Source organism: Athene cunicularia (genome assembly GCF_003259725.1).
Source record: "Athene cunicularia isolate RWA chromosome 2 unlocalized genomic scaffold, athCun1 chr2_part1, whole genome shotgun sequence".
Classification (NCBI taxonomy): domain Eukaryota; kingdom Metazoa; phylum Chordata; class Aves; order Strigiformes; family Strigidae; genus Athene; species Athene cunicularia.
This window is the reverse complement of record NW_020799095.1, coordinates 2,830,591-2,844,604: the sequence shown is the minus strand read 5'-3', so window position 1 is coordinate 2,844,604 and position 14,014 is coordinate 2,830,591. Positions and strand designations below refer to the sequence as shown.

At 57.2% G+C, this 14,014-nt stretch overlaps 1 protein-coding gene across 1 annotated transcript in view; it reads right to left on the bottom strand.

Annotated features, from left to right (window-relative positions):
- NBEAL2 (neurobeachin like 2) overlaps nucleotides 1–14,014 on the bottom strand; it is a 19,774-nt gene that overhangs the window by 3,385 nt on the left and 2,375 nt on the right. Inside the window, exons 5-33 of the mRNA XM_026842678.1 lie at nucleotides 13,891–13,973; nucleotides 13,369–13,454; nucleotides 12,575–12,860; nucleotides 12,396–12,502; nucleotides 12,122–12,205; nucleotides 11,937–12,020; nucleotides 11,699–11,797; nucleotides 10,531–11,102; nucleotides 10,311–10,443; nucleotides 10,106–10,225; nucleotides 9,690–10,020; nucleotides 9,500–9,582; nucleotides 9,302–9,394; nucleotides 8,670–8,841; nucleotides 7,643–7,776; nucleotides 7,388–7,547; nucleotides 7,210–7,312; nucleotides 6,529–6,682; nucleotides 6,228–6,386; nucleotides 5,977–6,136; nucleotides 5,709–5,794; nucleotides 4,736–5,404; nucleotides 4,479–4,657; nucleotides 4,245–4,404; nucleotides 2,511–2,648; nucleotides 2,122–2,427; nucleotides 1,775–1,924; nucleotides 372–529; nucleotides 152–290 (exon numbers count right to left, since the gene is read on the bottom strand). Coding sequence (XP_026698479.1) covers nucleotides 152–290; nucleotides 372–529; nucleotides 1,775–1,924; nucleotides 2,122–2,427; nucleotides 2,511–2,648; nucleotides 4,245–4,404; nucleotides 4,479–4,657; nucleotides 4,736–5,404; nucleotides 5,709–5,794; nucleotides 5,977–6,136; nucleotides 6,228–6,386; nucleotides 6,529–6,682; nucleotides 7,210–7,312; nucleotides 7,388–7,547; nucleotides 7,643–7,776; nucleotides 8,670–8,841; nucleotides 9,302–9,394; nucleotides 9,500–9,582; nucleotides 9,690–10,020; nucleotides 10,106–10,225; nucleotides 10,311–10,443; nucleotides 10,531–11,102; nucleotides 11,699–11,797; nucleotides 11,937–12,020; nucleotides 12,122–12,205; nucleotides 12,396–12,502; nucleotides 12,575–12,860; nucleotides 13,369–13,454; nucleotides 13,891–13,973 — 5,188 coding nt within the window. The remainder of the gene's footprint in view (nucleotides 1–151; nucleotides 291–371; nucleotides 530–1,774; nucleotides 1,925–2,121; nucleotides 2,428–2,510; nucleotides 2,649–4,244; nucleotides 4,405–4,478; nucleotides 4,658–4,735; nucleotides 5,405–5,708; nucleotides 5,795–5,976; nucleotides 6,137–6,227; nucleotides 6,387–6,528; nucleotides 6,683–7,209; nucleotides 7,313–7,387; nucleotides 7,548–7,642; nucleotides 7,777–8,669; nucleotides 8,842–9,301; nucleotides 9,395–9,499; nucleotides 9,583–9,689; nucleotides 10,021–10,105; nucleotides 10,226–10,310; nucleotides 10,444–10,530; nucleotides 11,103–11,698; nucleotides 11,798–11,936; nucleotides 12,021–12,121; nucleotides 12,206–12,395; nucleotides 12,503–12,574; nucleotides 12,861–13,368; nucleotides 13,455–13,890; nucleotides 13,974–14,014) is intronic.

Here is a 14,014-nt window from a genome sequence, read left to right as displayed (position 1 = left end):
CATCCCATCCCATCCCATCCCATCCCATCCCATCCCATCCCATCCCATCCCTCAACCCCAACACGACAGCTCGCAGCTCAACTCCACCACGTGCATCCAACCAGTGACAGCCCCTTCACCCATGGCATGGGGGGACCCCTGGGTGCCCCACTCCCATCAGCTCACCCAGGTTGTCCCGTAGGGCGCTAGCCTCCAAGTGTTGGTCGAAATTCAGGTTGGGCACCAGCTTCAGCCTCATCCGGGAGTAGGTTTCAGCGCTTGACAGCTTCCAGCGAACCTCTGGTGGGTTCCTGGGAGGGCAGGCAGGGGTGAGGCACCCTTGGGACCCCCAGCCATGCCACCCCTTGCCAGGGACTGAGGTGGGGGCTCACCGGTCAGCCCAGGCGGAGCGGGGCGAGGTGAGGAGGCGGCACAGGGACCACCACTGCTTCAGCACGGTGCCATGGTGGTTGTTGGCCTGCTTGAGCATGTTGGTGTGCCGGGCATTTTCTGCCTTAGAGCGTTTCGCCACCGGTTCCAGCACCAGCTCCTGCCAAAGGAGCAGGAGAGTGAAGTGACAGCAGGGCTGGGACTTGGGGACATGCCCAGGGTGAGAAGCATGTCCATTGGGATATATCCCCAAGGCAAGGAGAATGTTCCCAGGATGATGCACTTGTGGTGAGGAGCACATCCCAAGAATCCCCTGAACAATGTCCTCAGGAGAAGGAGCACTTCCTGAGGGCAATGTCCCCAGGGTAAGGAGCATGTTCTCAGGATGACATTTCAGAGATGAAGAGCACACCCCCAGGAAGAGGAGTATGTCCCTGGTGTGAAGAGCATGTCCCTAGAATGGCATCCCCAGAGAGAGAAGCACATCCCCAGGGTGATATCCTTAGGGTGAGGAGCATGTACCCAGGGCAAGGAGCACATCCCTGGAATGACATCTCTGGGACGATGTCCCCAGGGTGAGGAACATGTCCCCAGGATGATGTCTCCAGGATAAGGAGCACATCCTGAGGATGATGTCTCCAGAGTGAGGAGGATCTCCCCAGGGTAACATCCCCAGGATGAAAAGCACATCCCCAGGGTTAATGTTCCCGGGGTGAGGAGCACAGTCCCAGGATGACATCCCTAGAACACGGAACATGTTCGTGGGATGATATCCTTGGGGTGACAAGCACACCCCCATGACTCTGGGATGATGTCCCTGGCCTGAGGTGCACATCTCGAGGACAATGTCCCCAGAGTAAGAAGGATATCCCCAGGATGACATCCTTGGGATGAGGAGCACATCCTCGGGGTTAATATCCCCAGGGAGAGGAGTACATCTCTAGGATGACATCCTCAGAGCAAGGAGCACGTCCCCTGGATGACATCCTTGGGGTGAGAAGCATGTCCCCAGGATGAGGAGCACATAGAATCACATAATTCTAGAATAGTTTGGGTTGGAAGGGACCTTAAAAATCATCCAGTTCCAACCCCCCTGCCCCGGGCAGGGACACCTTCCACTAGCCCAGGTTGCCCAAAGCCCCGTCCAACCTGGCCTTGAACCCTTCCAGGGAGGGGGCAGCCACAGCTGCTCTGGGCAGCCTGTGCCAGGGCCTTGCCATCCTCACAGGGAACAATGTCTTCCTTATATCTAAACTAAGTCTACCCTCTGTCAGTTTAAAACTGTGAACCCTCATCCTATCCCTACATGCCCTTGTGAAAAGTCCCTCTCCAGATTTCTTGTGGGTCACCTTTAGGTACTGGACATGCCCAGGGTGACATCCCAGGGGCGAAGAGCAGGCAGTACCTGGAACATCTTGCGGCTGGCCGCCTTCTCCTGCTCCCGCCGCTGGGAACTGCTCATCATGGCATCATAGCAGGCGTTCCAGAAATTGGACATGTGGTCGTGGCTCTTGGCAAAGGTGTCCATCTCAAACTGGGCCATGGTGGGCTGCACCTGCCGAAAGAACCAGGATGAGAAGCGAGGCGTTTGCAGGGCGCCCATCAACCAGCATCCCTGCTCTGGACGTCACCCCTGCAAGGCTGTCCCAACCTGGTAGTGACATGGGGACCCCACCACTGCACAGACCCATCTCTAAGCCTGGGAAGGTGTTCTCCCAACAGCAATGCCACCCCATGCCCCACGGCACCCACGTGCTTCTCGATGAAGGCCCTCCACTCCGGGGTGGTGCAGAAGAGCTGGAAGTCCTCATAGAAAGTGGGGCTGCCGTTGGTGGGGGGCAGTGAGGGCAGGAAAAGCTGCAGCTGCAGGGTCTCATAGCACTGGTCCATGAGCGTACGGACGATGGGCACCAACCAGGAGGTGGTCTCTGACTTGGCATCCAGCGAGCGCCGCAGCGGGGTCTCTAGCTTGCCCAGCAGGTAGCAAGCCTCATCGTTTTTGGGGGCTGAGGCGGTCTGCAGCAGGCTGTGCAGCTTCACGTATGCCAGCGAGTGCAGCTGGGGGGGACATGGGACATCAGACAGGGCCACCTGCCCCTGCCCCATGGGCTGGGGTCTCGTTCCAGGAAAGGGTGACCCACCTGGGGGTCCTGCAGCATGATGTAGCCTATGAGGATGCGTAGACCCGTCTGGGCCATCTCCTTGAGGTCAGAGGTGCCGTTGGCCAGGTGGTACCAGACGCCCAGCTTGTCCAGCAGACTGCTCACCCCCTCGTAGATCTGGGGGTGGCACAGTGAGCCCCCTTATCCAGCCATATACCCGCCACCTCTCTGGCCAGGCAGGCACAAAGCCACCGGGTCTGTCCCCATCACCCAGCCACCCTCGGCTCTGCTTGACGTGCTTATGGCTTATGGGGAGGGGTTAGGACTAGGGTTTAGGGGTAGGGTAGAGCCCCAACTCCTAACACCAATGACAAACTAGTTACAGTTTGGCATGAGGGTTATGGTTTGGGGCTTAGGGCAAGGGTTTATGGTAAGGGTGTAGGGTATGGGTTCAGGGTTAGGATTGGGGTTAGTACTAGGGTACAGGATTGGGGTTAGGGGTGAGGTTTACAGCAAAGATGTAGGGTTAAGGTTTAGGATTCGGATTTAGGAGGTACAGTTAGATTTATAAATTATGAGTTTAGGTTAGGGTTTAGGGTATAGGATTAGGATTTTGGCTTACAGTAAGGTTGAAGGGTTAGGGTTAAGGGTTGGGGCTAAAGTTTATGGCAAAGATGTAGGGTTAACATTTAGGATTAGGATTTAGAAGGCACGGTTATGAGTTAGGGTTATGGTTTAGGGTATGGAGCTAGGATCTTGGATTTACAGTAAGGGTACAGGGTTAAAGGTTAAAGTTTAGGGATTAGGGTTTAGGATCAGGGTTAGGGTTTACAGCAAGAATGCAGGGTTACGGTTTACAGCAAGGGTTAGGGTTAGATTTACAGGTTATGAGTTAGGGATAGGGTTTAGGGTTAGATCTTAGCATACAGGGTTAGTGTATAGAGTCAGGTTTACAGTAAGGTTGTAGGGTTAGTGTTAGGGTTAGGGCTAGGGTATAGGACTGGCATTAGGGCTGAGGCTTACAGCAAGGATGTAGGGTTAAGGTTTAGGCTTTGGATTTAGGAGATATGGTTAGATTACAGTTTATGAGTTAAGGTTAGAGTTTGGGATTCCGGTTTACAGTAAGGGTGTGGGGCTAGCGTTAAGGGTTAAGATTAGGGTTAAGGGTTGGGGTTTATGACAAGGATGTAGAATTAAAGTTTAGGATTAGGATTTAGGAGGTATGGTTAGACTTATAGGTTAGGAGTTAGAGTTATGGTTTAGGGCTAGGGGATTGGATTTACAGTAAAGGTTAAAGTTAGGTTTAGGGTTTAGGATCAAGCATTACGGTTTACACAAGAATGTAGAGTTTACAGCAAGGGTTAGGGTTAGATATACAGGCTACGAGTTAGGGTTTAGAGTTAGATTTTAGCATACAGGATTAGAGTATTGAATCTGGGTTTATGGTAAGGTTGGGGTTAAGGGTTAGAATTAGGGGTTAGGGCTAGAGTATAGGATTGCGCTTCAGAGCAAAGGTACAGAGTTAGGGTTAAGGCTTAGGGTTAGACTTGGGGTTTATGGCAAGGGTGTAGGGCTAGGGCTAAGGTTTAGGGTTAGAATTTCATTTACTGGCTATGGATTAGAGTTATGGTTTAGGATTAAGGCACAGGTTAGGTTCAAGGGCTGCAGTTAGGGGCAGGGTTTAGGGTTAGGGCTAACATCAGGGCTGAGGGGTTAGCATTAGGTTTCAGAGCTTGGTTTTGGGATCAGGGATCCCCACATGCACCCATCTACCTTCTCACTCCACAGGGCCTGGTTGTTGTGTCCCTCAGAGAACAAGAAGTCTTGGAGCAGCCGCAGCAGCTTGAGGGCATTGTGGGTAAGACTGGGCAGGGCGGCTGGCCCCGACTCCTTCAGGTCCGTCAGCGCCGACTCCAGCATCATCTCCAGGAGGCTGCGGGAGAGCAGGGGGCTCTGTAGGGTGGCCCTCCCTTGGGATGCACCCACCTGAGCCTGGGTAGGACTCACCTGCGTTTGATCTCATCAGGTGGCCGCACCAGCTCGCACGCTGTCCCCAGCTTGGTGAGGACGGAGAACACCTGCCCCCGCTCCCTCCACGCCACGTCGTCCCAGCCTTCCACCCCCCGCCAGGTCACCGAGAAGATGATGTTGGTCAAGAGGTTGCACAGCTCCTCCTCAGGCGTTTGCTGTCAACAGAGAGGAAGGGTGAGAGGTCCAGTGTCCAGAGTAGTCCAGGGTGGTGGGCACGACGGTTTGGGGCTCACCTGGGGGTTGCTGGTGTTGGAGACATTGTCGCTGGGCAGCGCGTCCTGGTAGCTGCTCTCATCCAGGACGTTGGAGAGGCTGGAGCTCTTGCGTGCTCGCATCCCTGGGAAGGGCTTGAAGCTCTCAAGGGGTGAGGGGGTGCCCGGGCCACTGGTAGGGGTGTGAGTGTCGCTCTCGGCCGTGGCGATGGAGCTGGTGCTGGCCAGGTCAAGCCCCAGGTCAAAGGGTGAGGTGGAGAAGGGTGAGAGCGGGTGGTAGACACCATCAAAGGGAGGACCATCACCAGGGTTGGAGGATGAGCGGCTGGCCCGGTCAGAGGAGTCGAAAGACTTGAAGTTGTACGAGTGGAAGGACTTGGTGCGGCCGCTTGGGGAGATGGAGTGGTCGGAGAAGCCCTCGGAGAGTTCCTGGTCTGAGGCCTCGTAGCCCAGTGGCAGGAAGACATCCAGCTCCTGCAGCTCGGCCAGTGGTGGGCTCACCCCCTCCTTGCCAGAGGGGTCCGAGAGGCGGAGGAGCTCCAGGCAGCCCCCGTTGCCCACGTTGCTCAGGCTGTGCTGTCGGGATTCGTAGGACTCCTTGACGTAGAGCTTGGTGAGCGTGTCCTGCCAGCCAGCCAACCTTGCCAGCTGCCTCACCATGTCCTGCTGCGCATAGATCAAGTGGAAGAGCTGCAAGAGAAAGCAAAGGGGGAGACCCAATGATGTTTCACCAGCTCCTGGGAGGCTCTTGGGGTGCTGGTTCCTCCAAGAGACAGGATGCTTAGTCCTGAGCACCCCAGATCCTCCATAACCATCATGTGGGGTGCTGGGGCTGCACCACCTCCATGCTGGTACATCCATGTGCTGGCAGCCCCATGCATGGGGTGTTACCACCATTCCCATGGTCCCTGGCTTCAGGCATAGCTGGGTGCCCAGGAAGCTCAGCCCAGGTGACAACTCAGTCACAGCCCCTTGCGCCCATGGCCCTGCTCACCTTGCGGCAGATATCGAGCCGGACGGTCAGCTCAGCCCGGTGGGACAAGTAAACCACGGCCACTAGGTCCTTGTAGTTGGGAGGGTCTATGGACAAGGAGAGACAGCACTGTGGTGGGACACCTTGTTCTGGCCCTAAAAGCCACCAAAGACCCCCAGTCCCGAGACCAGCTGAGTTTTGCTTGTGGGAAGCCACCAGTGATGACCTCGTGGCACGCATCTGGGATGGGTGGCCAGGGCCAGTCTGTTTTTGGCAGGGCACACAGTACCTGCCCCGAGGACCTGCTCTGAGAGGCAGCGGAAGAGCAGCATGGAGGTGGGGACGTCACTGAGGCAGGCGATGAGCCCCTGGTAACCAATGTCCTTCAGCTTCAGGCGGTTCTTGCTGCGCTCAGGGACCTTCTCATACTTCAGCATCTTGTAGAGGATCTGGTGAGGGAGAAAGGGGTGCCCACCCTGCTGTGGCAAAGTCCCTGGCTGCTGGGGATAGTGAGAGGTTGGAGCTAGGGACCTGCCTTACTTTGAAGACCCTCTCCCGCACTTTATCCGAGAACTTCTTCTGCACCAGCAGTGAGAAGAGGACCTCCACGTGGCCTGGCTCAAAGAGGAAGGCAAAGAGCTGCTCCTGGGCAGGTGAGCCCTTCAGCAGGCTGTGGATCACCTCCAGCGCCCCGCAGACCTGCAGGACACGGAGCCGGTTGTCCACTGCTCTCCACGTGTCCTACCAGGACCTCTGTGACTTCTCCCCACCTGCTGCCAAGCACAGGGCCAGCCCATGGCACACTGAGGTGTTTGGGGACCCGGGTGCTTGGGTGCCATACCTGCTGCTCATCCTGTGCCCCAGCCACATAGCTCAGCAAGCTCTGCATCTCCTCCCCAGAGAAGCTCCTGCAGAAGAAATCCTTCACCAGGCTGAAGAGGGATGTCTGTACTGTTTTGATGTCGTCAGTGGCTGTGGTCTTCTCCCTGGAGGTGCTGATAGACAGACATGTGTGGGCATTCCCTCTGGGGATGTGCACAGCCACCCTCCTGCCCCTTGTCACCCATCGCCAGCATGATCCCAATCCCACCATGAAGCCTGATGAGCTCCAAGACAGCCCAGCATGGACATTCCTTCTGGCCAACTCTGCCCATGTCCACCCCCATGCATTTGGGTCTCTGCAGGGCGCAAGCACCCCCAGTATCATGGGTGCGTGGAAACGCATGGGGTCAGACAGGAGAAGCGGATCAGCTCCTTGCAGAAACCACCGTGACCTCAGTTGCTGCTGGTGAGATGCTGGGGGTGGATTTTGGGGCTGACTGGTCACAGATCTGGGTGGAGGCTTTGGGATGGGGCATGGCCATGGGGTCTTGCACCCACCACCACAGCGGAAGATTATCCCATGAGGTGCTTGCAGGGGAGATACTGCCCCAAGCAAAGGGTGTCTACCACAAACTGCATCTCCACAAAGCCCACCCACCACATCAACGTTGGTGGGTCCAGGATACAAGTGGCAGCTCACCCGTAGTAGGTCCGGATGGAGTCGAGGATGTACTGCACCCCATACTTCTTGCGGATGCGTTGCTTGTGGTCCTTGACGATGTTGGCCAGGTACTGGATGTGACCTGTAGGGAGAAGGTGTGAGTAGCCACAGAAGCTGGTTGGGATGGAGAACACCCTCAAGCACCCCCAGTTCCCACCTAAGCGGACGGCAAAGTCGCTGTTGCTCCAGATGCGGAAGTCAAAGAGGAGGTGCTGGTAGAGGAGGTGCAGCAGGAGCCCACTGCCCTCAGAGGCCACCTGCTCCATGAGGATCTGTGAGGCCATCAGCGTGCTCATGTCCAGCAGCGGGCTGGAGACCTGCCATGGCGAGAGGGAAAGCTTGCAGTCCCAATATCTCCCTTAGGGAACAGCCCTGGGGACTGAGGGATGGAGCCTTCGGTAGCCCCCCACACCTTCTGCAGCAGAGCCCCGATGATGGCTGGCCCATGGCACTGCACCAGGCTCTCCTGGTTCACCAGGTGGTTCTGGATGAAGTTCTTCACCAGCAGCAGGAAGGCAGCCACGCTGTTCCTCTCCAGCCTGCTCTCTGCAAGACACAGGGCAGAGCCCCACCAGTAGCTGTGAGCCCTGTGTTCACCAGAACACCTGCATGTCCTGCATCTGAATCACGGAATCCCAGAATCATCTGGGTTGGAAAAGCCCTTGAAGCTCCTCCAGCCCAACCATGACCCTCCCCCTGACCATTCCCAACTCCACCAGATCCCTCAGCGCTGGGTCAGCCCGACTCTTCAACCCCTCCAGGGATGGGGACTCCCCCCCTGCCCTGGGCAGCCCATTCCAACGCCCAACAGCCCCTTCTGCAAAGAAATCCTTCCTCAGAGCCAGCCTGACCCTGCCCTGGCGCAGCTTGAGGCCATTCCCTCTGGGCCTGGCGCTGGGTCCTTGGCTCAAGAGACTCATCCCCCCTCTCTACCCCCTCCTCTCAGGGAGTTGCAGAGGGCCAGGAGGTCTCCTCTTCTCTAGACTCATCTGCCTGCAAAGGGCATCCCAGAGACCCTGCACCATCAACTTTTCTCCGCAAACTTTTCAGCCTGTTCTCCTATTTCCCCCAGATTTATGCAAGTGGAAACCTCTGCTGCTCCAAGCTTGGAAATAAGCAGCTGGATATCGGCAAAAAGCCCTGCATGAACCCAGTCCTACTGTAAGACATCAGAGACTCCACATAAAGGCGAGCCAGAGGTAAGCAGGCTGGAGCCACCCTCATTTTCCCAGAACTGCTTGTTTATGACTCACTGGGCCATGACATTAGAAGATGTCAATGATTTATCCATTATCCCATAACTCTTGGTGCCTCAAGCAAGACCTCTCCTGCCTGTGGTAGACACCAGCCTGGCTCCAGGCAGCACCTCTGTGGCAATGGGGCTACCTCCAGCCACCGGAGCAGGATGGCTCCTGTCCCATGTCCCCTGAGGTCCTCACCTGAGGATTTGCCCAGCGGGATGAGCAAACCCTGGGCGTTCCTGGAGGACGTTAGCTCCGGCCCCACCAGGTCGTTGGTCTCCTGCTCATCTTCAGGCTCCTCCTTCTTGGACACCACTTGCTCGAGCAGGGGCAGCAGCACTCCCATCCCACCCACACAGTTGACCACGTCCTGCCGGAGGGAGGCGAGAGGCTTTGCTGGGTGCTGCGTGGTGATGGCAGCGTAGAAGAGGAGGTTGCATGTGCACCCAGGGTTTGTGCTGCCTGCTCATGGGCTCAGCTCAAGCCGGGGAGAGTCAGGCCCTGTAGTTAGCAAACATCGGGGTGTGCCTGGACCCATCCTACAGCACAAACCTAAAACAGGTCCCCCAAAACTACCTGCTCTCCCACACCACCTACGGTGCCCACCCTGGATGCTGAGGACCTATGTGGCAGACAGGTCCTTAGGGCACCCATGGGTCATGCAGGGCCTTGGTGGACCCAATACCATGTAGCAGAGTCCCTGTAGGCTCCAGGGGAACCACCGTGGCCACCTGACACCCTGGGGGGGTCCTGCCCTGGCCTTGAACCAAAGGAGGGAGCCAGCTGCCTCTACGCCATGAGGCGGACAGACCACCCTGCACCCAGTGTACCTTGATGTCCCAGTTGACCACCTTGTGCCCCGTCAGCCTCCCGTCCAAGCCGTGGCTGGGAGAGAGGTCCAGGCAGATGTTGTTCCTGCAGGCCTAGAAGACATCACCATGGGAGCATCCTGATGCTCCTGGAGATGTCACTTATGGCAGAGGGTCTACCAGTGCTGTCCTTGTCCCTGGGGGGGTGGCTCTCCTCACCTGTGGGGTGTAGTACAGCAAGAGCTTGCTGCTGAGCTCCACCAAGTCACCTTCCAGCGCAAATGGTGATGTAATGTTTGGTCCTGAGGAGGGAGAGGATTGGGATGAGCTGCAGCACAGTGGAGGAGACCCCAGTTGCCACCAGCACCCTTGTGGATGGACATCCCCCCGTGCCCCCCCCGCGACGTACCCGTGCAGAAGAGTGCCTTGACCTGGGCTTGCTGCAGAGCCTCACAGAAGATGGCCACGGAGCCCAGGTGACCCTCCAGGGAGGTGGGGCTGCCCCACTCAGTGTCCTGACTGCCGGCTGCTGTGGTGGCCACCACACCCTCTGTGGGGGGCTGAGTCGGGGTCCAAGTGTGGGGGCCCAGGGCAGCGGGGACAGATTGGGAGCGGCCGAGCGTGGGGTGCGGTGGGAAGACCAGCTCTGGCCCGTGGGACGTTGGCGGGTGGCTGGTGGTGGTGGCAGTGGTGGTGGTGGTCCGGTGGCCCGCGGAGCCGATGCAGCAGGAGGTGAAGGACTGGAAGGAAGAAGTAGTTGTGCGTGGCCCCTCAGCCTCGTGCTGTGAGGAGGGGTTTGGCCAGGTGCCAGGGGGGATCCCCCACCTCATGGAGGGAGGGGAAGCGGAGCTGCGCTGTCTTTCGCAGGTGCCCGTCGGTGTAGATGCTGACGATGTTCTGGCCGAAGGGTCGACGGCCGGCGACATGGACGATGTCGATGCAGTGCTGGGGGGGACAGGGAGGGGGCGTCAGGCATCCTGGTGTCCTTGTCGCCTGCCCTGATGGGGACAGGAATGGGCACAATACTCACCCAAGACGAGTCGTTGAAGGCAAACTCCGGCAACGCCACCGTCATGTAGTCCTTCTTAGTGCAGACCGCCACCACCAGCACGCCACCGGCAGTGAAGAACGCCTCAAGGCCTGTCCCACCAGCTGTGAAGAAGCTAGTGGAGGAGAAGCACAGTGGGCTTGGTGGTGCTATACCTCCTCATCCTCATCTCAGCCCCTCCAGTCCCTCCACTGAGCATCACCTGTAGAGCTGCCTCCTCTTCGGCCTTGCCGTTGGCTCAGGCTCCTCCTCGCTCAGGCACAACCAGGCGTGGAAGGCGAAGGCGCTGCCGGGCCACTTCTGGATGGTGGGCACCATGATCCCCGCCATACCGGGTGTCAGGTCAAAGCACTGCAGTGCGCGGGGGGGTCCCTCGACCCGTGCCATCCCCGAGAGCGCCCGGATGACAGGCGCCACGTAGGGATGCGGACCCCGACCTCTCTCGTGCCTCAGCAGCTGCAGCAGCTGCCGCAGCTCCCTGGGGCAGATGGAGAGGCTGCCCAACGCCCGCAGCAGCTCCAGTAAATTTTCAGAGCAGGCAGCTGGTAGCGCTGGCTCAGTAGCCAGGGCACTCAGTAGGCTGCCCACCATGCCCGCCTTGACGCAGGTGAGACGGCTGGGCAGGGAGGCTTCGCAGAGCCGCCGCAGCCAGCCCGAGAGGAAGATCTGCAGCTCCCAGCATGCCAGGGCTGGCAACCAGGCCAGCAGGATGAGCAGAGGTTGCTCATTGCGGATGGGGCGCACTGGGAAGGAGCTGTGGTCACCCTCCACTGCCTGCCAAAACATAAGAGCTGGTTGGTGCAGCCCTGACCCTGTGGAAAGGGATGGATTCTCCCCCGGCCACCCTGGGCTGGCAGCAGAGACCCCCATGCATCAAGCGTATCAGAGACAATTGTGTATCAAGAGTCTTGGAGACCCTCATACATCAAGAGCTTTGGAGACCTCCATGCATGAAGTGTATCAGAGAATCTCATGCACCAAACATTTTGAAGACCCTTGTGCATCAAAATCCCCCTGGAGAGCCCTATTCATCAAGCATTTTGGGAACCCCTGTGGATCAAGCATGTTGGAGACCCCCATGGATCAAATATTTTGGAGACCCTCGTGCATCAAGCACCTTGGAAACCTCTGCGCATCAAGCAGTACCAGAGCAAGCAGTACCACATCGGAAAGGGCTCAAAACTCCCCAATGCTGAGCATGACTACAAGGAAAAGATGGCCCAGAGACCCCTTGGGAGGAAGCTGATGGGAAACTAGCAGGGTGGAGAGGACTGGAGGGTGAGGGATGGGGCCACATAGTGGCAGAGATCTACCATAAACCGCCAGCACCGAGGGCTTTCTGGGCGTGGAGGAGAAGCGGGCACACTCACCATGTTGAGGAGCTCCTGGAGCAGGCATTGGGTGGGCTGGCCTTGGCTCTTCAACACCTCGTAGAGGTGGGCGTAGCCGATGCGTTCCTTGAACACCTCCTGCAAGCACCCAGGCACGTGGGACCCCCATACTGAGCCCCATCATGTGCTGCTTTCACCCCAGGCCACCTCGCAAGGTGAAAACGCCCAAACCCATCTGCTTTTGGGGTGTTCTCCCCGCCTCTGGTCTGCTGCCCACCTTGGCCGAGGGCGAGTTGCTCATGATGGCAGTGAGCACCCTGACAGCGTGGACTGCAATGGCGTCAGAGCTGCTGTCAAAGACCTAGAGGGACATAGGGGTGGTGGGTCTGCTGAGTCCTGGGGTTGAGGGGACACAGCCCACCACACCCAGCAGTTTGGTTATGGGGTGGCCCTACACTGTACCTGCTGGAGTCCATCCCCATTCAGTGGCCACACAGGGACCTCGTTCCGGGCTTCACCTGCCTCCTGCGAGCTGCTGAGGTAGAGCTGCAGGACACGGGGTGGGCATCAGCCATGCCGGGTATGGCACGGGGGGAAGAGGGAAGGGGGTTATGGAGGGTCCCCACTCCACGGATGGGTCCCAGCACCATTTAGAGACAGGAGGGGTGAGGATGGAGATGAGGGTGGCCAACACTGGTGTCACCAAGCGGGGACACCAATGTGATCACCCTGGTACCTTGCTGTTTTGGAGGAGACGGATGATGTGCTCGAAGCAGTTGTTGCTGAGAAAGACAGCTTGGAGGACCGGGCGGTCCTCGCAGCTCAGCATGGCTGGGATGGCATCTATGGCAAAGCAGGGATGGCTCAGCACCCATCCCATGTCCCCATCCCCCCTCCCCGTCCCCAGCCACCTACCCAGCATAAGCACACGGAGAGCAACGAGGCCACTGGCCGCCTCCGGCGCCAAAGAAGCAACGGGCAGGTCCAAATTGAGCACCCTGAAGTAACCATCCAGGAGGACACGCAAGGGCACGGGGCCAGCGCCGGGACTGCTGCCGTGCAGAACGTGGACCACGGCCACCACACCACGTAACGCCAGCTCCAGCAACCGGGGCACCGGAGGGGGCCCCCCGCCTCCCCGCTGCAGCACCCCCAGCAGCACCTCCACCGCTGCCGGCGTGATGGCCCGCAGGGCGTTGGGCTGTTGGGATGACGGGGGGAGATGGGTTTTTATGTCGCCTATCGCCACATAAAATCCTTTACTGAAGCTCTTAAAGCCGAGCCTGACACCTCCAGCGCTGCAGGTTTTACTCATCTCACTGCACCCTGCTCCTGGGTGCAGGCAAATTAATTGAAAGCAAATTTCGGAGCTATTAATTAAATCCTGATTTTTAAGCACTGGGTTAATTAAAACCTCGTTCTGCTCAAATTTATTCAGCCAAGAAGTTCTCATCTGCCATCGCAAAGCTGGACCAGTGGTGAACGAGTAACTTCAACTCAAACCCATCTTTAATTTAATTTTGTTTTGTTTTTTTTTTTTAAGATAAACCCACTGAATTTAGGGATGGAATTTTAAATATGATTTTCAAAGGCTTTTGAAAATGAAGCGATTTAATTCCAGTCTTTATCTTGCTTGGAATAAATAAAACTTCGGGCGTTATCACTTGGATGATGATCCCAAGCCCTCCCCATCTGCTTCCCAGTGTTACCTTGGAACCGGAGAGGATGGCCCCAAAAAGATGGATAAGCCGGAGCTGGAGTGTTTCAGGGAGCTGAGCCCCGGCTTGGAAACTCTCTGCAAGGATGAGGAAGGAAAGATTTACTTCAGGGAGTAAGCAGGAAAAAAAAAAGGGGGGAAAAAAATTCCTTTTCTACCCAAATCCACCCCATGTGGGCACAGGACCCTGTTAATGATGGAGGGGATGAGGATGCTTGGATTTTGTGCATGTCTGGTTGCACCGGGGGAGGTTTTTTTGTCTTAAAAAACACAGAGTTTAAAAATAAGGCTCAGTTTGGGGCTTTACAGGTGGTTGGCTGTGTTGAGGAGTTTTAGGTGATTTTTTTTGCAACACCTTTGCCTCGCAGGGTTTTTTTGGGGGGCTTCCCTGGGAAAAAAAAGAAAAAAATCCCCTTTGCATTGATTTTTGCAGGCTCTCTGGGCTGTGTGGAGCTCTGGAGCCCAAACCCAGTTGCAGTGAGTAATGGGGGGGGGTAAGGCACCCCCATTTTACCTTGGAAGAAGGCGCCAAACTCGGGGGGCAAAGGGGCTGGGGCGAACTTGTATTTACTCTTCTCCTTTGCACTGATGATTTCCCTGGAAAGAGATGGGTGAAGGGTGGGGGAATGAGCGGGGTG